The sequence below is a fragment of the Dictyostelium discoideum genome, assembly GCF_000004695.1.
Source record: "Dictyostelium discoideum AX4 chromosome 4 chromosome, whole genome shotgun sequence".
Lineage (NCBI taxonomy): Eukaryota > Evosea > Eumycetozoa > Dictyosteliales > Dictyosteliaceae > Dictyostelium > Dictyostelium discoideum.
Genome location: NC_007090.3, coordinates 1,752,005 through 1,772,004, shown reverse-complemented (window position 1 = coordinate 1,772,004; position 20,000 = coordinate 1,752,005). Strand labels below are relative to the sequence as shown.

General features: G+C 20.4%; 5 protein-coding genes across 5 annotated transcripts in view; 4 read left to right on the top strand and 1 right to left on the bottom strand.

The window, feature by feature from the left end:
• Window positions 1-264: 264 nt before the first annotated feature.
• On the top strand, window positions 265-608 carry DDB_G0284301 (hypothetical protein; the record flags this gene model as incomplete). The annotated part of the gene is made up of 2 exons (XM_633586.1): window positions 265-310; window positions 511-608. 2 exons carry the CDS (start codon window positions 265-267, stop codon window positions 606-608), a joined length of 144 nt encoding a protein of 47 aa, XP_638678.1.
• Window positions 609-7,977: 7,369 nt separating this feature from the next.
• Window positions 7,978-11,940, bottom strand: DDB_G0284321 (RNA-binding region RNP-1 domain-containing protein; the record flags this gene model as incomplete). The annotated part of the gene is made up of 7 exons (XM_633585.1): window positions 7,978-8,131; window positions 8,222-8,430; window positions 8,563-8,671; window positions 8,863-8,981; window positions 9,168-9,887; window positions 9,972-11,283; window positions 11,885-11,940. 7 exons carry the CDS (start codon window positions 11,938-11,940, stop codon window positions 7,978-7,980), a joined length of 2,679 nt encoding a protein of 892 aa, XP_638677.1.
• A 705-nt stretch (window positions 11,941-12,645) lies between these two features.
• Window positions 12,646-13,852, top strand: DDB_G0284253 (hypothetical protein; the record flags this gene model as incomplete). Its single annotated transcript, XM_633584.1, has 4 exons — window positions 12,646-12,939; window positions 13,045-13,313; window positions 13,389-13,551; window positions 13,655-13,852. 4 exons carry the CDS (start codon window positions 12,646-12,648, stop codon window positions 13,850-13,852), a joined length of 924 nt encoding a protein of 307 aa, XP_638676.1.
• A 1,905-nt stretch (window positions 13,853-15,757) lies between these two features.
• On the top strand, window positions 15,758-17,659 carry DDB_G0284251 (protein kinase, STE group; the record flags this gene model as incomplete). The annotated part of the gene is made up of 5 exons (XM_633583.1): window positions 15,758-15,865; window positions 15,973-16,202; window positions 16,319-16,716; window positions 16,805-17,107; window positions 17,208-17,659. The coding sequence occupies 5 exons, from the start codon at window positions 15,758-15,760 to the stop codon at window positions 17,657-17,659; spliced, it is 1,491 nt and encodes a 496-aa protein (XP_638675.1).
• Window positions 17,660-17,976: 317 nt separating this feature from the next.
• Window positions 17,977-20,000, top strand: part of DDB_G0284249 (peptidase M41, FtsH domain-containing protein) — a gene marked incomplete at both ends in the record, with an annotated part of 2,295 nt that continues 271 nt past the window's right edge. Inside the window, one exon of the mRNA XM_633582.1 lies at window positions 17,977-20,000. This exon is cut by the window's right edge and continues 271 nt beyond it. Coding sequence (XP_638674.1) covers window positions 17,977-20,000 — 2,024 coding nt within the window.

Genomic DNA, 20,000 nt, shown 5'->3' with positions numbered 1-20,000 from the left:
TTAAACCACAATTTGATTAGCTATTCAATAATAGAGTACTAATCAAATTTTAAAAAAAAAAAAAGCAAAAAATTTAAAAAAAATAGTTTTTTAAAAAAAAATAAAAAATAAAAAAAAAAAGGTGTTATGGTTGACTAGAAAAAAAAAAAAAAAAAAAAATCCACAAAATAAAAAAAAAAAAAAGGTTAACCATTTATTATTTACCTTACTTTTTTTTTTACAGAAAATATTATTGCTCACTGGATTGAATGCAACAAAAAAAAAATGATTTATTTTGATATCAAAATAATTGGTTTTTTTTTTTTGAATAGTTGGGTTTTTTTTTTTTTTTTTTTTTTTTTTTTATCCAATAAATTAAATTTTAAAAACCTATTGTTTTTTTTAAATGTTTTAATGAAAAAAATAAAAACATTCATAATTTGTTTAATTTTCTAGTTGAATTGGGACAAAAGAACAAATTTTTTAATTAAATCATTAAATTAAAAATAATAATAAAAAAAAAAAAAAAAGAAAAAAAAAAAAAAAAGAAAAAAAAAACATTGGCTGTTGTTATTGTTGTTGTAGTTGTAGTTGTAGCTGTTGTTATTGCAGCTGTTGTTTTTTGGTAGTGTTTTTTTTTTTTTTTTTAATTTATTGTTGTTCTATTATTTGTTGTTGTATATTTGGTGATGATTTTAATAAATTATTATTTTTTTTAATATTATTTTTTATTTAATTTTAATTTTAATTTTTTTTATTTATAATTTTTTTTTTGGTTTTATTTTTACATTTGATTTAAAGAAGGGTGATAAACATATATGAGTGTAAGAAAAAAAAAGTTTGGATGATAGATGGATAATGAGTGAGTGTGTGAGTGAGTGAGATAGTGAGTGAGTTAGTGGTAAAAATTTGTTGTCAATATCATTATAATAACAATTCATGTGGTAGTTTGTGGTTTATTAATTTTTTTAATTTAAGTATTCCTTTAATTTATTTCAATCATTGAATAGATTTTATAAAAAAGTGTAATATGTAGTGTTGGTATATGTGTGATTATTGGAATTTATACTATCGAAAGTTTATATATATTAGATATATTATTGTTAAAGTTGTACCGGAGGTAATTATAATGTGTGGTAATGTTTATTTTATAATTTAGTTTGTGTTGTTTTGTGTTGTGTGCTTATATAACTGTGGTAATAACAAACATTTTTTATATTATTATTATTATTATTATTATTATTATTATTATTATTATTATTATTATTATTATTATTATTATTAACATATATGTATAGTGTGTGGTGGTGTTTATCAATTTAATTTTTTTTTTTTTTTTTTTTTTTTTATGGTTGTTATTATTATTGTTTTTTTGTAGTTGTTCCTTTTATTCACCAATTGAAGTATTAGTGGTGAGTTAAATAGTGTGGTGTGAAAAATAAGTGGTAGTTTGTGTGTGTTTATTGGTTTATAGTAATTGACTATTACTTCTACCACCACTACACTATAACACCATTACAATTATATTTAATTTATTTTTAATTTTTTTTATACAATAAAATAGAACACACATGTTATTTCCTTTTGCAATTATCATTATAAATTATTACTATAAAATAAATTAATTTGGCTCACTAACCATTTATATTAATCTATGTATGTGTTAATTTTAAAAAATCAAAATAAAATTATAATATTTACAAAAATAATAGTTAAAATGTGAGATTGGGGGGTTGATTTATTATTTAACACATACATCTTATATCAACATGTATAAACCACAACCACAAACTTTAAAAAACCACAAAAAAAAATAGAAAAAGGTACCTTTAATCAAAAAAAAAAAAAAATAAAAAAACCATCATTTTAAATAATTTTCAAGTATATATCTCATTTCAAATCACATACGAGTTTTAATTATATCTTTGGAATTACCACCAATTACAATAAAACATAAAATCAATATTAGATTGGAATAAAAAATAAAAAAAATATAAAATAATTAAAATTATATATATTTATAGGAATAAAAAAAAAAAATATATATATATATAATTTTTGTATGTACATTTTTTAAAAATATAATGAAAAATAATCTATGGATAAATATGATTTTTAATGATTTTTATAATAATACATTTGTAACAATCAAAAATAACAATATTAAAATAAATTTTTGAAAAAAAAAAAAAAATAGAAATCAGAAAATTCATTACAATATCTTCATTTAATATTATTATTATTATTATTATTATTATTATTATTATTATTATTATTATTATTATTATTATTATTATTATTATTATTATTATTATTATTATTACTATTGACAATTTTTTTTTTTTACTTGTATTTATATGAAAATATATTTTAGGAAAAAATATTAATAGATTTATATAATAAATTATATTTTATTTTTTGTTGTTCTTTGAATATCAATATTTATTTAAAAATATTTTTAACAACTATAGAAATAAATTTATGAAAATAGTGATACTTTAATGAAAATTTTAAAAAATTTATGTTGTCATCATTTTTTATCATCACATTGTGTATCATTTAAATAAAAACAAAATTTAATGCATTTATATTAAAAAATGCTAAATATTTACATGTATTTACTATTATAAACTACTAGTATTATCAAAACTACTATTTTTAAATTTATTGTTGTTAGGAAAAACCATTATTTTTAATTTATTAATTTTTTTAAGAAAAAAAAAAAAAAAAAAACTTTATTCTTTAAGTAACAAGTATAGTTTTCCTTTTATTGTGGTTAAATCATTTGAAAATTACATACCCAATAAATATATTAAATAAATTCAAATGGTCAATATTTTAAAAGGGGTTATTGTTAATATATATCTAAAAAAAATTATATATGCAATATATATATAAATATATATATATATATAATTATTTATATTTATTTATAATTATATAATTATAATAAAAAATTATTATCAATAATATATTTGGGCTTGTATTAAAAAAAAATTAATTTTGTCTCTTGTTTGGTTATAGGTTTTAATAAATAAATTAAAAAACCTGTTCGTTTTTCAAATGATTATTCACACTCACTCTACCTATTAAGAATTATTGAAAGAGTATTTTTTTGTGTATGTGGGTTTATTGTGAATACAATTACTCCAAATAAAAATTATTAAATTGTTTTTTGAATATAAATATATATAAATATTAAAACCATCACATATTTCCCATATAAATTAATACAAAAAGTGCTCCATTGAGATTGTAAACTGTTCGAAATAATGAAAAAAACAACAATAATATTTGTGAAAAAAAAAAAAAAAATTTTAAATCACCCCCTTCTCCATTAAAAAAATCATTTTAAAATAATTTCAATTCAAATTCATTCAACACTAATACACACAACGTATCCAACTTATTAAAACTACTAATAAATTATCAAATAACCCACTCCGAAAAAAAAAAAAAAAAAAAATTTAACATAAAAAAAAAAATTTAACATAAAAAAAAAACAAGTATTACTAAATTAAAACAGTATCTCTTTTTGATGATGCATATGACAACATCTATTAAAACCCCTAAAAAATATATATAAATATAATTAATTACTTACCCCACCCCTATTCAAATCAACCACACTTTTTTTTTTTTTTTTTTTTTTTTTTTTTTTTTTATGGATTGAATTTGGCAATTTAAAAAAAAGGTAAAGAAAACTTATAATCAAATTTATACAATTTAATACCCCTAATACTGGGGAAATTTGTATTTAATAATTATTTTTATTATTATTAATCATTTTTTACCCATAAAAAAAAATTAAAATCATTATTATAGTTAAATTATTAAAATAAAGTTCAATGCAATTATCAACATTTCATTCAAATTATTTTTTTTATCACCCAGTGTTACAATTTTTTTTTTCTTCAAATTTTTTATAGAGTGATAGTATTGATTTATTCCCATCTACAATTATTATAATTTCAATGATTTATTGTAGAAAAACATATAATACCAATAATTTAAACACCATTAATTGACACTTAAAATAATTAAAAAAAAAAAAAAACAAACAATTACAACAAAAAATTGATGGTTAATTGAAAAAAAAAAAAAAAAAAAACTTACCATTTATGTAAACAAAATCAGAATTCTCAAAAAATAAAGAGATTGCATCATATTAATCTTTCAAATTCTTTTTGGTTTTTTGATTTTGATTTTGATTTTGATTTTATTATTATAATAAAAAGTTAAAGAACTAACATTTTGTGTTTGATTTTAACTTCCACAATTAAAATCTCAATGTATCACACCTTTTCAATTTCACACTCTCAATTACATTTTAACAATTTGTGGTGAATGGTAAATTATTACAATAATATTTTTTTTTTTTGGGAAAATCTAATTGGGTCAATTTAAATCTCCTTGGTTAAATATAAACGAAATCTCAAAAAAACTCACTACCACCAATTCATTAAAGATAGAAAATAATAAAAATAATAATAATAATAAAATGAACCTAAAATTTTAGTTAAATTTAATTGGTTAGTTTTTTTTTATTTTTTATTGGGCTATATTATTATAACCAAATTTTTTTGGGAAAAAAAAAAAAAAAAAAAAAAAAAGTTTATTCAAATCCTAGATATACAATTTAATTTTATTGCATCAACGAAATGAAATATGTCGACAACAAATAAAAAAGTTTTTTAATTTAATTTAGTTGGTTATTTATTTTTCTGTAGCTTTTATTTAATTTTTAATTTTCTTTTTTTTTTTTTTTTTTTTTTTTTTTTTTGTTATTATTTATTTTTTAATAAAAAATTAATTTGAATAAACTTTAATATATAACACAAAAATGGTGGTATTTAATAAACTACCACTGTCTATATCCATACCATTTAATTAAAATTAAAAAAAATATATTTAAAATAAATTACTTTCGACCAATTAGAAATTGTTTCTTTTTTTTTTTTTTTTTTTTAATTTTAATTTATTTTAATTTTAATTTAATTTATTTTAATTAAAAAACCATTCATTCCACCCATTATTGCTGAGAGCCGAGCATTTGGATAGTATTTTTGTTATTTTTTTAGGAAAAAAAAAAAAAAAAAAAAAACCAAAAAAAAAAAAAAAAAAAAAAAAATTAAATTGGAATGTAATAATTTTGAATGGATAATAAATAACAATATAAATAAAACCAAATTAACATAATGTAAACTATTAATTTAAATTTGTAAGGTATATTGATATTATTTGATAAATCTTTTTTTATTTTACTTTTATTGTAATTATTTATATTTTTACTTATTAATTTATTTATTTATATATTTAATATTTATTTATTTATTAATTTTTCCATAAATTATTATCACCTAGTGGTGTATTGGAATAAAATTAATATTGATGGTTTAATAATTTACTTTTTTTTATTTTTTTTTTATTATATTTTGTTTTTATTTTTTATTTTTATTTTATTTTTTAATCTTATTGTTTGATTTATCTATTGGCTTCGTCATACTTTCAACAAAAACGGATAAATGTGTATGGGCATTGAAAAACAAACAATATTTTAATTAACTTTTGTAGAAATTAAGTGGTTTAATGTGGGTTTTTTATAGTGGTTAAACCCACAGATATATTAAAAATACAAAAAAATTGCTATATAACCATCAATCAAATAAGTAAATTTTGTAAAAAAATAAAAAATTGTATAAAATAAAAAAAGGGGTAAAATTAATTTGTTTTATTAATTTATTTATTTTTTTTTTTTTTTTTTTTTTTTTTCACATTGCTACTTTATATATTATAAAAGAAATAAAATGGTCGATTTTATGTAAAAAAATAAAAAAATTGTTTTAAAACTATTATTTACTTGTCTGAAATTGCTAGGAGTTGCACATAAAAAAGTGTTTAGAAAAACCAAAAAAAAAAAAAAAAAAAAAAAAAAAAAAAAGGAGCCAAATTTACCCCCGTTGTGTGTGTGATATTATTATTATTATTAAAGTTTGAATTAATTGTTTATAAAAAATAAATAAATAAAATTTTTTTTAAAAATTAAATAATAAAATTATAAAAACATTTATTAATTTAATTAAATTTAATTCAATCAACAAAATTGAATGAAACTATATATTGTTGAGTTGGTTGTCAACTTTTTGGTTGACAAAAAGTTGAGAATAATTATATGGAGTGTATTAATTGGAAAAAAAAAATAGTTTTGCCTTTTGACAAGTGAAAAATCAAGTAAAATGTGTAAATGAAAAAGGGTGTGAATAAGTGATGGACCCTTTATTCCATGCTGATTATTACCTTATATAAAACCCCCATCCTTTATAAAAATAATAATAAGAAAAAAAAAAAAAAAAAAAAAAAATTATAATAAAAATAAAAATAAAATCTACCAACATCAAAAAAGGATAAACCATTTTCAAATTAATATGAAGGTAGGACATCTTTATTGGAGATTTTTCTCATCAATAAAAAATAGTTTTTAATAATAAAAAAAAAAAAAAAAAGTGAATAAAAAAAAAAAAAAAAAAATTAAATCACCTTTTTTAACCAATTCGAATAATTATTAAAAATTGTTACCTTAATTCGCTGGGAATTGTTTAACCTACATTCATCTTAAATTAGCAGTCTTTTAAACCCTATTTTTATATGGTACAATGGTACCATTGGTTGATAAAAAAAAAAAAAAAAAAAAAAAAAAAAAAAAAAAAAAAAAAAAAAAAAAAAAAAAACTGGAGAGGAGTATATAAGTATTTTGATTGATTAAATCACCCCATTATTATATTATTATGATTATTATTTATAATATTTTTTTTAAAAAAAAAAAAAACAAATTTAAAGTAAACTTAAAAATAAATGTTATTTTTTTAAAAAAAAAAAAATTAAAAAAAAAAAAAATTATTTTTTAAAAAAAAAAAATATTAATTAAAAATAATTAAAAGAAAAGAAAAAATAAACTATCATTACATCAACAAACAGCCCAAATATAGGGTACTATTATGTTGTAAATTAATAATTTAATTTTTTTTAATTTTTTTATAATTTTTTTTTTTTTTTTTATTGTATTATAACCATTTTTAATCACCCCTAATATTCATAACATATTAATTCATAAACAACATAGCAAAACATTAAATTTAAACCCCCCCCTACTTGGTGTTTGCACGCTTTAACTCCCATTATTATTTTTATTATTATTATTAATAAAAAAAAAAAAAAAAAACAAAATAAAAATAAAAAAAAAAAAATAAAAAAAAAACAAAACAAAATTAAAATAAAAAAAAAAAACACAACTATTATAAACATTCGAGATCTCAAGTTAAAGAATTGATTGGATGTAAAAAAAAAATTATTATAAACAACCCAACAATACAATATTTAGATCTGAAACACTGCTAATTTCCCTCCCAAAAAAAAAAAAAAATTTTAAAAAAAGGCGGGCTCCTCAAAAAAAAAAAAAAAAAAAAAAAATGAATTAATGAATGAAATTATGAGGGGTTAGGTATTCAATCTAAATTTTATTTTAAAGTGATTTGTGATTAAAATCATGATTGTTTCATTGAGTTCAATAATTAATGGGTTTCCTAAAATTTTAAAAAAAAAAAAAAATAAAATCTTGTAATTTGGCAAAGTTTAAAAAAAAAAAAAAAAGGCGCAATGAAAAATCTATAAAAAAAAAAAACCTAACGAAATTGATATTTTCACCTTACAATTTTTTATAAACAAAACTTAAAAAGAAAAAAAAAAAAATCCAAAACACACCGTCAAAAAAAAAAAAAAAAAGTAATAAACCTGCACACCAATCATTTTAATTTTTTATTAAAAGTTGAAAAAATCACTTTTAATTCTAAAAAATAGTGAATTGTTATTTATTAAATAATCGCCATTAAGTATTTTATACTATTATTGTAATTAATTGATATTTTTACGATGGGTTGATTTTTTTTTTTTTTTTGTTTTTTTTTTTGTTTTTTTCTTTTTTTTTTTTTTTTTTTTTTTTTATTAGTTAAAAACATTGTTTAATTTTCTGGTTGTTGGTTTGGCAAATGAAACCTTAACGAATTGGTCACCAATTGAGCAACCATGCAAAGTAACTAAACTATTTATAGCTTGTTCCAAAGATCCCATTTCAATCAATGCCATTTTCATATCATTTCTGTGGGGAAAAAAAAAAGGTTGAATTAGGAAAATTGGAAAAAAAAAAAAAAAAAAAAAAAACTAGAGTAAAATTGTTATTTTTACTTACTGAAAAAATTTAAATGACTTGATTTCACCTTGGGAAGTAAATAATTGTTTTATCTTTTTTTCAATTTCAGCCATGTCACCTCCGTTTGGGTCTGGTAAATTTGAAAGATGTAGGAAACTTGATGGAGGATGAATATTTTGATAATTTTTGGAACCTGGTAATTTAAAACGGTGCATTGGCGATCCTGTAAAGTCTTTAGTCAACTCACCCTTTAAATTAAAATTTTAAAAAAAAAAATTAAAAAATAAAAAATCAGTGTTAGCATTTTACTTGTCAAATCAAATCAAATCAATCAACAAAAATAAAAAAAAGTGATTTAAAATTAAAATATCTGTACATACATTATCTTCGCCAGGTCTTGGTAATTGCACAACTTTGTGTTTGGATAGGTTTACTCTTATTGAATGGCCCTTGAATGGAAAAGAGTGAAGAAGTTGTAATACCAGTTCACTAAATAAAAAAAAAAATAGAAAAAATAAAAAATAAAAAATAAAAACAAAGGGTTAATCTTTTGGATCGAGATATATTTTTTTTTTTTTAAAAAAATAATTTTGGTTTGGAATGTGTGTTTTGTGGTTTGTGGGTTTATTCTGGGAATGTGATTTTTTTTTTTTTTTTTTTTTTAGTTGAAAAATACTCACGCTTGTTGTGCTGTGTTCATTTGAATTAAGGCTGTATCTTTTCTATTAAATAAAATTTTGACTCTAACTGGATCTCCATAAATACCAAACAATGTGAATAAATCATCAGGTGAAACATTCTAATTATTATTATAATTAATTAATAAAAATTAATATTATTATTATTATTTTTTTTTTTTTAAAAAAAAAAGAGTTTATAAATAAATGGTTTGGGAATCAATAATAAAAAAATAAAAATGAAAATAATAATATAAGTATTTTATAATTATTAATAAAAATAAAAATAAATAAAAAATAATACAAACCTCTATTGGTAAACCAGCAACAATTAAAACACAACCATTTTGTGTTGAAGATGCTTGTGCAGTTAAAGATGGTGAAGTAGTTTGTTGTCTACCAATGGTGTTATGAATAGTTTGCTGTTGTTGCTGTTGTTGTTGCATTAAATATTGTGTTGTTGTAGTTGGTGTTGGTGTTGGTGGTGGTGGTAGTGTTGTTGTAGTAGTAGTAGTGGTAGTAGTTGGATTGAAAGAATGATTAAAAGTAGCATATGGTTGTTGAGTAACCATTTGATATCTTTGATATAAATTTGGTTGAATTTGATAAGTGGTATATGGTAATTGATGATGAATTTGTGATGAATTTTGTGAAATTCCTAAAGGTGAAAGTGGTTGTTGTTGTTGAACAATTTGGCCATTGTGATGTAATTGTTGAATACTATTTGTAGTACTATTATAGGCTTGTTGTAATTGTTGTGCTTGATGTTGATACGACTGATTATGAGGTGAACCCATCATTAAAGGTGGTGGACTAACATATGTAGATCTTTGAACAGATGAAGAACCAGGAATTGGTGGAGTTAATAAACCAGGTGGAGTTAAACCAGTAGTTGGATCTATTAAATGATGATCCATTACAGTAAAATCTCTTGATTTTTCATTATTATATTTAATCTTTAAACTTGTCAAAGATGAATATTGAATTTTTAAACTACAACTATTATTAATATTTACTCCATCTAAAACCTTTAGTAAAAAAAAAAAAATAAAAAATAATGTTAAAAAAAAATAATAATGGAAAATAATATATATATAGTAATAAATTTTTACATTTTTAGCTTTTGTAGCTTCTTCTGGTGTTTTCATTTCTATTAAACTTTGATAATTTCCAGATTTAGTAAATAATAAAATTTTTAAAATTGTACCATAGTGAGAGAATACTTTAAATAATTCGTCAATGGTTATATTATAAAAATAATTACTAATGGTGACTAATAAAATACAATTTGGAGTCTCCTTTGCAGGTGAGATCTCTTTTCTATTTGAAAATTGAGCATAGATAATTTTAGATCTAATTGAACCTTGAACGGTTGTATAATATTGAATGAATGAAGTTGCTGATGATAATTCTACCATTTGAACCAATGCTTGATTTTTACCCTTGATAATAATTAAATTCTCAATAACACCAAATGGTTCAACCATACTTTTTATCTCTTGATCGGTACAGTCTGATGGTAAATTACGTAAATGTATCACTTTTGATGGTGTATGAACTAAATTCTTTTGTTTCTTTGAAATTGATTCTTCAAAATCTTCAGGTTGTTCTAAACTTCTTTTATTTTCATTTATAACTCCATTTAAATTTTTATTATTTTTATTATTATTATTATTATTATTATTATTATTATTATTATTATTATTATTATTATTATTATTATTATTATTATTATTATTATTATTATTATTACTATTACTATTACTATTACTATTATTATTGGATTCATCTAAATTTTTAATTTTTTGTGGTGGTGAAGTTTTACTTTCTTTATTATCCTCATTATCTTTTTCTTTTTCATTTTCATTTTCATTTTCTTTTGCATTTTCATTTTCATTTTCATTTTCATTTTCATTTTCATTTTCATTTTCATTTTCATTTTCATTTTCGTTGCTATTATTATTATTATTATTATTATTATTATTATTATTATTATTATTATTATTATTATTATTATTATTATTATTATTATTATTATTATTATTATTATTATTATTATTGTCATTTTCATTTTCATTTTTAATATCATTTTGATTTGTATTTTTGTTTTCATTTTCATTTTCACTACCTTCAAAGTCAACTTCACTAATTTCATTTTCGACATCATTTTTATTTCCATCAGTTTCTTTTATGTTGTTACTGCTTGAGTTGTTATTATTATTATTATTATTTTTTTTATTATTTTTATTATTATTATTATTGTTATTATTAAGAGTTTCACTATTATTTCTATTATTTGGCTCACTTATTAATTCTTGATTCACTGCACCCATTATTGCTTGTTGGCCTTGTATATTCATTGGTGAAACAGGCAAAGGTGAAAGTGATGATGGTTCATCTTCTTGATTCCTCAACTCATTGGAACTTTTAATTATCATATTTCAAAAAATTTAAAAAATTTAAAAAATAAAAATAAAAATAAAACAATTACAAAAAAAAAAAAGGATAAAATTTGATCAAGGGACAAACATTGATTTTTTTTTTTTTAATTGGAAATTTTTTTTTTTTTTTTTTTTTTTTGTGTGTTTGGTTTTTTTGTGTGTTTGGTTTGGTTTTGTTGTGTTTTTGGTTTTGTTGGTTTGAGGTATTGTATTGAAAATAGGAATAGTAGTAATAGTTATAGTAATAGTTATAGTAATAGTAGAAAATAGATAAGAAGTTAGAGGTTAGAGAAAGAGAAAAGTTTTTGAATAAAGAGAAAGAAAAAGGGAGTGAAATAAAGAAAAATAATGGTGTGCATTAAGTTATAATATTTTTTTTTTTTTTTTTTTTTCTTCTTTTCTTTTTTCTTTTTTATTTTATTTTATTTTATTTTATTTATTCTTTCTTCTTATTTCTTTCTTTTTTTCTTTTTTTTTTTATTTTTATTTTTTTTTTTTTTTTCTACTTAAATAAAAATATAGCGCAAGAAAAAAAAAAAAAAAAAAAAAAAAAAAAAAAAAAAAACTGCATTCAAAATACATACGAATCATTAACAATAGAAAGGGAAGACTTTATGTCATTTAAATTTATATCCGTCATTTTAATTTTTTTCCTTTTTTCATGTAATGGTATATTAAATTTATTTGATTCCTTTTTTTTTTTTTTCACCGGGAAAAAATTAAATTTTTTTTATCTATCGTTGTAAATTGTGAAAATAAAAAAAAAATAAAAAAAAAAAAAAAAAAATTAAAAAAAAAAAAAAAAAAAAAAAATAAAAAAAAAAAAAAAAAAAAATAATAACTTAAGTATGCACACACTCCTTATTTTGATTTTTTTTAAATTCTTTTTTATTTTTTTCTTATTTCTTTTTTTATTTTTATTTTTTTTTGTTATTTTTTATTTTGATAACTTGGGGATAAGTCTTGCAATGATCTTTTTTGTAAAAAATTAAAAAAAAAAAACTTAATTTTTTTATTTTATTTTATTTTATTTTTTTATTTTTTTTATTTTATTTTTTTTTTTTTATTTTAATTTTCTTTTTTTTTTGTCCTTAAATTTAAACAAAAAGTGTTTTGTATTGAGTTATAAAAAAAAAAAAACAAAAAAAAAAAAAAAAAAATTTTTTTTTTTTTTTTATTTTAAAAAAAAAAAAAAAAAAAAAAAAAAAAAAAAAAAAACAACACACAAAAAGGAAATTTTAAAACAGCAATAGCAATATTATTTTAAAAATAAAAATAAAAAACCCCAAGATATATAAAAATATATATTTAGATATATATATAAAAATATATATATACAATTATAATGGAGACATTTAAAGAATATGTAACAAAAAGGATAGATAATACAATTCCACAAGTAAAAGAAATGTTCAAACTGATATGGTTAGGAGTAGCAGATTCAATGAAATTAAAAGGAGCAATCATTCGAACCATAAAATCAGAAGTCTTAAGAAAGAATTTCATACATTGTATATTTTTAAATGGTATAATATTCTTGGGTACCTATTTAATCTATTTATATTGGGTATCACCAATGTTAAATTATTTATTAAATCATTTCCCAACTTTATCAAATATGTTTACAATCATTTATTTTGTATGTAATCCTCTTTCTTCTTCTCTCCCTTTTTATTATTATTATTGTTGTTATTGGGCTATTTTTAACATACTAACAATTTTTTATTTTTTTTATTTTATATAGTCATTATGGGTTTATCCAGTTTATATATTTAGTATTATAGCAAATTCCAAATGGTATACAGAGATTGCAAAAGAATCATTTGTAATTTCAGGTCGTACAACATTTGCAAATTCTACAAATGGAATTTTATCGTCATTCGTTGATGAAATTTATAGAAATCTTTTATTTGGTGTAATTTTGGTAATGTCTGCAATCATTGCATTCATTCCATACACCAATTTCATTAATTTCGTAATTATAACTTGGCTTTATTCATTTTGGTGTTTCGAGTATGTTTTTTAAATTTTTATTTTTAATTAATTTAATAATTTACTAATTTTAAACTATCTTCTTCTTAATACTAGTTATAAATGGATTTTAAGAGGTAAATGGAATTTATTACAAAGAATTCAATACTTTGAAACACATTGGGCATATATGTTTGGTTATGGTTTAATATTTACAACTTGTTCATTCTTCTTCCCAATGTTAATTGGTAATGCTATCTTCTCAATTTTATATCCATTGGTAAATATCTATCAACACTATAAATAATAATGATAATAACATTAATATATTGTTACTGACACACTCTCTCACTCTCTATCTCTTTTTTTTTTTAAAATTTTAGTTTATTATATTATCAATTAGTGCCAAACCAACTAAAATGGTTAATCAAGATGGCATTTTACCAAAACAAATACCAATATTCTATGTACCAGAAATCATTGTTAATGTCATTTTAAAACTATATGTAAAATATAAAAATACGCGAGGTGCTGCTAAATCAACAACACCATCACCATCACCAACTACAAAACAAAATTGAAACACTTCAAATAGTTAGATATATGTTTATGTTATCTTTTGGAAAAAAAAAAAAAAAAAAAAAAAAAAAAAAAAAAAAAAAAAAAAAAAAAAAATTTATATAACAATAGTAAATTTTACTATTATTATATTTACTTTTTATATAAATAAATAAATATACTATCATATTTTCACTTGTAACGATCATCTAAAGTAAATAAATAAAAAAAAATCAAAAAAAAAAAAAAAAAAATCAAATATTATTTTGCCAATGTAATTTGCACTTTCTTTTTTTTATTTTTATTTTATATGGTGGTAATATCTTGGATCCAAGATGGTTGTTAAAAAAAAAAAGAATTTTTCTATAAAACAATCATCATTTCCACCAGTTTTTTTTTTATTTTTTTTTTAAACAAAACCACACCACCACCGCAACAAAACATTTTACAACAATTAAGTACCTATTTTTTTAAAAAAAAAAAAAAAAAAAATAAAAAAATAAAACAACTCAATAATTCTATTTTTAGGTTATTGTTGAACGATTTTATAACATCAAAAAAAAAAATAAAAAAAATTATATCAAAGTAGATGACAATCTTGACAAAATGTTTTTTTTATTTTTTATTTTTTTTATTTTTATTTTTTAAAGGGTGAATAGGATTGTGTAATTGAAAGTATCATAATTCTAATTTTAGTATCAATGGTGGTTATCAAAAATTGTTGATGTAAAAAAAAAAAAAAAAAATAAAGAAAATAAAATGCACTCTCTCCTCCTTTTCGCATACAACAAATATAAAAAAAAAAAAAAAAAAAATGTTTTTTTAATCACAATGATATTCTGATCAGATTATTATATAAAATTATCTTTTTGGTTTGACCGCACAACAAAAAAAATTTTTTATTTTTTATTTTTTTAATTAATTTTTTTATTTTTTTTATTTTTTTTTTTTATTTTTTTTTATTTTTTATTTTTTATTTTTTTTTAATTCTCAATAATTCAATCGATCACTAAATTAAACCACAAAAAACTAGTTATTTAAACAATAAACCCCTTTTTTTTTTATTTTTTTTTTTTATTATTTATTTTCTAAATTGAAAGTAAATTTAAATAAGCCAATTATTCCAAAAATAAAGTCTCTCTCTCTCTAAACTGACAATATAAATAAATAGAAGCACTCAAACGCACATACACACACTAAATAATATTTATATATATATATACAAAAAAATAAAAATTTAATATTATCATAAATATTATTATTATTTTTCTTTTTATTTATTTTTAAAATTAATTATTTATTTATTTATTCTACCTTTTTAAATAATTTGTATAATAGCTACCAATTATAGACAATAGCATCAATAATAATAATCTGTAATATACAGCAATAACAACAATAATAACAATAATAGGCAATTAAAAATCATCATTAGAATCATCATTAACGTTTTTTAAATTTTAAAAATATAAATTTTTATTCATTTATTAAAAAAAATTTTTAAAAAAAATATTTATATGTGATAGGGTTTTGAAAAAATATACACACTCACACCCACACTGACACAAGTACAAACAAAACATTTAAAGAAACACACAAATACACACACAGTGGGTTATAGTTGATTATTATAATTTAAAAAACCATTAACACCATTCCTATTGATTTTTAAATTAATTAATAATTGTTTTCTTTTTTTTGTTTTTGTTTTTTTTTTTTATTTTTTTTTTTTTTTTTTTTTTTAAAAAAATAATTATTTTTTTTTTTTTTTATACTTTTTCCATATTATAATTATTTTTAATATATAAAAAATCAATTATTTTATTATTAATAAGTAATAATAAAAAAAATTAATTTTTATTAATATATAAAAAAAAAAATAATAAAATAATAAAATAATAAAAAAAAAAAAAAAAAAAAAAAAAATTATGATTGAAATTAATAATAATCATAATAATGGTAATGGAAAACAATTTCCTTCAAGTCAAATAATGCCAGATTCTAAGAAAAAAAGTATTGTTAAAATTGGAGAATATGTAAGTGCGCACTTTAGAAATTAATTTCCACTTTTTTTTTTTTTTTCCAGAAATTAATCCCAAAATTATTTTTTATTTTATTTTATTTATTTTATTTTTTTCCATAGACATTGGGTGAAAAAATTGGAAGAGGTGCATTTGGACAAGTTTTTAAAGGATTAAATGGAAAAACTGGAGAGTTTGTTGCAATTAAACAAATTGATTCAAATAAAATTGATGAAAGTTCATTACAATCAGTTAAAGGGGAAGTTGAAATTTTACATAAATTAAGACATAACAACATAGTTAAAGTATTAGGTGTTGTAGAGGTACAAGCTCAATTAAATTTTATATTAGAGTAAAATTTTTTTTATTTTTTTTTTTTATTTTTTTTATTTTCTTTTTAAAAAAAAATAATTAAATAATTATTAATTATTAATTACTTTTATTTTATTGTATTTTATTATTAAATAGATATGTTGAAAATGGTAGTTTGAGGGATGTTATTGAGAAATTTGGACCATTGAGTGAAGAATTATGTATAATATATTTATATCAAATGTTACAGGGATTAGCATATTTACATTCAAATAAAGTTATACATAGAGATATTAAAGCATCAAATATATTGATTACAAAAGAGGGTGTAATTAAACTAGCGGATTTTGGAGTTGCATCACAAATTGATTCAGAATCACAATTAAGATTCTCAGTGGTTGGTACTCCATATTGGATGGCCCCAGAATCAATTGAAATATCTGGTTGTTCATCTGCAAGTGATATTTGGTCATTAGGTTCTACAATGATTGAATTATTAACTGGTAATCCACCATATTATACATTACAACCAATGGCTGCCATGTTTAGAATTGGTAAAATATCACCACCACTACCACCATCATCTATTTTTTTTTTATTTATATTGTACCATATTAATATTAATATTAATTTTTTTAATAGTATCCGATCAACATCCACCATTTCCAACTGATATATCAAAAGAATTTTTAGACTATTTCCAACAATCATTTAAAAAAGATCCAACTCAAAGACCGACAGCACAAGAATTATTACAACATCCAATATTTTTTACACTTCAAAAAGTACCACCAACTTTATCAGAATTACAATCGACTTTAAAAACTTTAAATGGTGGTAGATCAAGATTAAGAACCTCTGTAAATTCAATTGATTGGGGTTCATCATCATCAACTAGTGGTTCATCAACACCATTATCATCTTCATCTTCATCTTCAAATATTAGTAAGTTTAATTTAATTTTTTAAAAAAAAAAAAAAAAAAAAAAATATATATTTTCTAATCACTTTTTTCCAATTTTTTTTTTTTTTTTTTAAAAAAAAAGAATCAATAGTTTCAGATGAAGATTTTAATAAATTACAAACTACAATTAAACAACAAGCACAAACAATATCGAATTTATCAGAAGAGATATTAATTTTAAAAAAGGAATTAAAAGAGAAACCAAAATTAGAAGAACAACAATTTTATAAAGAATATTTTATGGCATTAGCAATTAGTGTTAAAGTAAATCAATGTTATCAAGATAAAACTTGTGAACCAAAAGATATGCAACAATTATATGAAATGGCAAGATCTCAAGAAATACCTTGGTATAAATTAATTGAATGGATTCCAAGTCAATTAATTTCAAATGATAATATTCCTCAATTAACTCCATCATCTTCAAGAGAGAATATTTCTTTATCAAATTCATCATCTTCAATTCCAAATCCAAATCAAAATCAAAATCAAAATAATAAATCTAAATCAAAAAAATTTGGTTTCTTTTCTTAAGAATGTTTATGTATATATAACCATTTTTTAAAGAATTTGAAAAAATCTTATGTAAATAAATTTTAATTTAAAAAAAAAAAAAAAAATAATCACACGAATCCATCAGTCATCAGCGCATTCTCCCAAAAAAAAAATAAAAATAAAAATAAAAATAAAAAACAATTGTTTTTTTAATTTTCATTTTTTTTTTTTTTTTTTTTTTTTTATGTATTTTTATTTTTTATTTTTTTATTTTTTTTTTTTTCATAATTCCTTAATTTTTCCTCCCAATCATACTTACATATAAATATAAATATATATATATATACAAATAAATCATGGCATCTATTATTCGTAATAGAAACCTTATAAAATCATATGAAAAAATAAAAAAACCAATTACAATAACACAAACTTCATTATTTTCAAAACAACAATATAGTAATAATATTAAATGTAACTTTTCAAGTAATAATAATCTATTTAAAAATCAAAATGAAAATGAAAATCAAACAAGTATTTTAAATAGATTTTTTAATAATGAATATATAACATCACCTTCATTCAGTATAAAGTCAATAAAAGATTCAATTTTTAAATCAGAAGGATGGGGTAATTTCGAAAAAAAAGAAAAAGAAACTGGTAACGACAACAACAACAACAAAGGCAACAATAATAATAAAGATAATAAAGATAATAAAGATAATAAAGATAATAAAGATAATAAAGATAATAAAGATGAAAGTTTTATGCAACAAATGAATTCACCAGAATTTAAGAAATATTTAATTACAGTTATATCAATTGGTGTTATATTATCACTTTTTAGACCAAATACAGAAGAAGGAAACGAAATTAAATTTAGTGAATTTTTAGATGAATTAAGTGAGAATAAACCATCTAAAATCGTTGTCACTGATGGTTATGCAAATACTTATAAATTAAATGATGATGGTGTAACTTATAGCATAACCAATTCTTTCAAAATTGGTGATAAGAAAGTATTTGAAGAACAAGTTGAAAAAGTTCAATCTGATTTAGGTATTCCAAAATCACAATTTATACCAATTTCATATCATGAATATTTCGACCCAAGAGTAGCATTGATTCAAGTTATACCATATGCAATTATTGGTTATTTAATTTTTAGAACATTTAGATCAATTAAATCAAATAAAATGTTTTCACAAGGTAAAAGTACAGCAAATAAATTTGAAAAATCAACATCAACTGTTAAATTTAGCGATGTAGCAGGTCTTGGTGAAGCTAAAGTTGAGATTGAAGAATTTGTAAACTTTTTAAAGAATCCAAAGAAATTCCATGACATTGGTGCAAAGATACCAAGAGGTGCTATTTTAGTTGGTCCACCAGGTACTGGTAAAACTTTGATTGCTAAAGCAACCGCTGGTGAAGCAAATGTACCATTCTATTCTACAAGTGGTTCAGATTTCGTAGAGATGTTTGTTGGTGTTGGTCCATCACGTGTTAGAGATCTATTTGAACAGGCTAGAAAGAATGCACCATGTATTGTATTCATCGATGAAATTGATGCAGTTGGTAGAGCAAGAGGTAAAGGTGGTTTCTCTGGTTCGAATGATGAACGTGAGAATACATTAAATCAATTGTTGGTTGAAATGGATGGTTTTAAACCATTGAAGAATGTTGTTGTACTCGCTGCAACCAATAGACCTGATATCTTGGACAAGGCATTACTTAGACCTGGCAGATTCGACAGACAAATCACAATCGATAATCCAGATCTAAAGAGTAGAGAAGAGATCTTTAGAGTACATTTAGCCGCATTACTTTTGGATAAATCAATAAACTACGCTGAAAGATTATCAAAATTAACTCCAGGTTTCAGTGGTGCCGATATTGCCAACGTTTGTAATGAAGCCGCCCTCATTGCCGCTCGTAGACATGCTGAAATCATCACTTTGGAACACTTCGATGCTGCCGTCGATCGTGTTATTGGTGGTTTAGAGAAAAAGAATAAAGTTTTATCTCCAACTGAAAAGAGAACAGTTGCATATCATGAAGCTGGTCATGCCGTCGTAAGTTGGTTCCTCAAACATTGTCATCCACTATTGAAAGTTTCAATTGTACCAAGAGGTGTTGCCGCTCTAGGTTATGCTCAATATCTTCCAAAGGAGCAATTCCTTCAAAATCAAGAACAAATCTTTGATATGATGTGTATGGCTTTAGGTGGTCGTGTAGCTGAACAATTAACCTTTGGTACCATTACAACTGGTGCTCAAGATGATCTTGAGAAAATCACTAAAATGGCTTACTCTCAAGTCTCAATCTATGGTATGAATGAAAAAATAGGTCCATTATCCTATCAAAAAGGTCAAGATGGTTC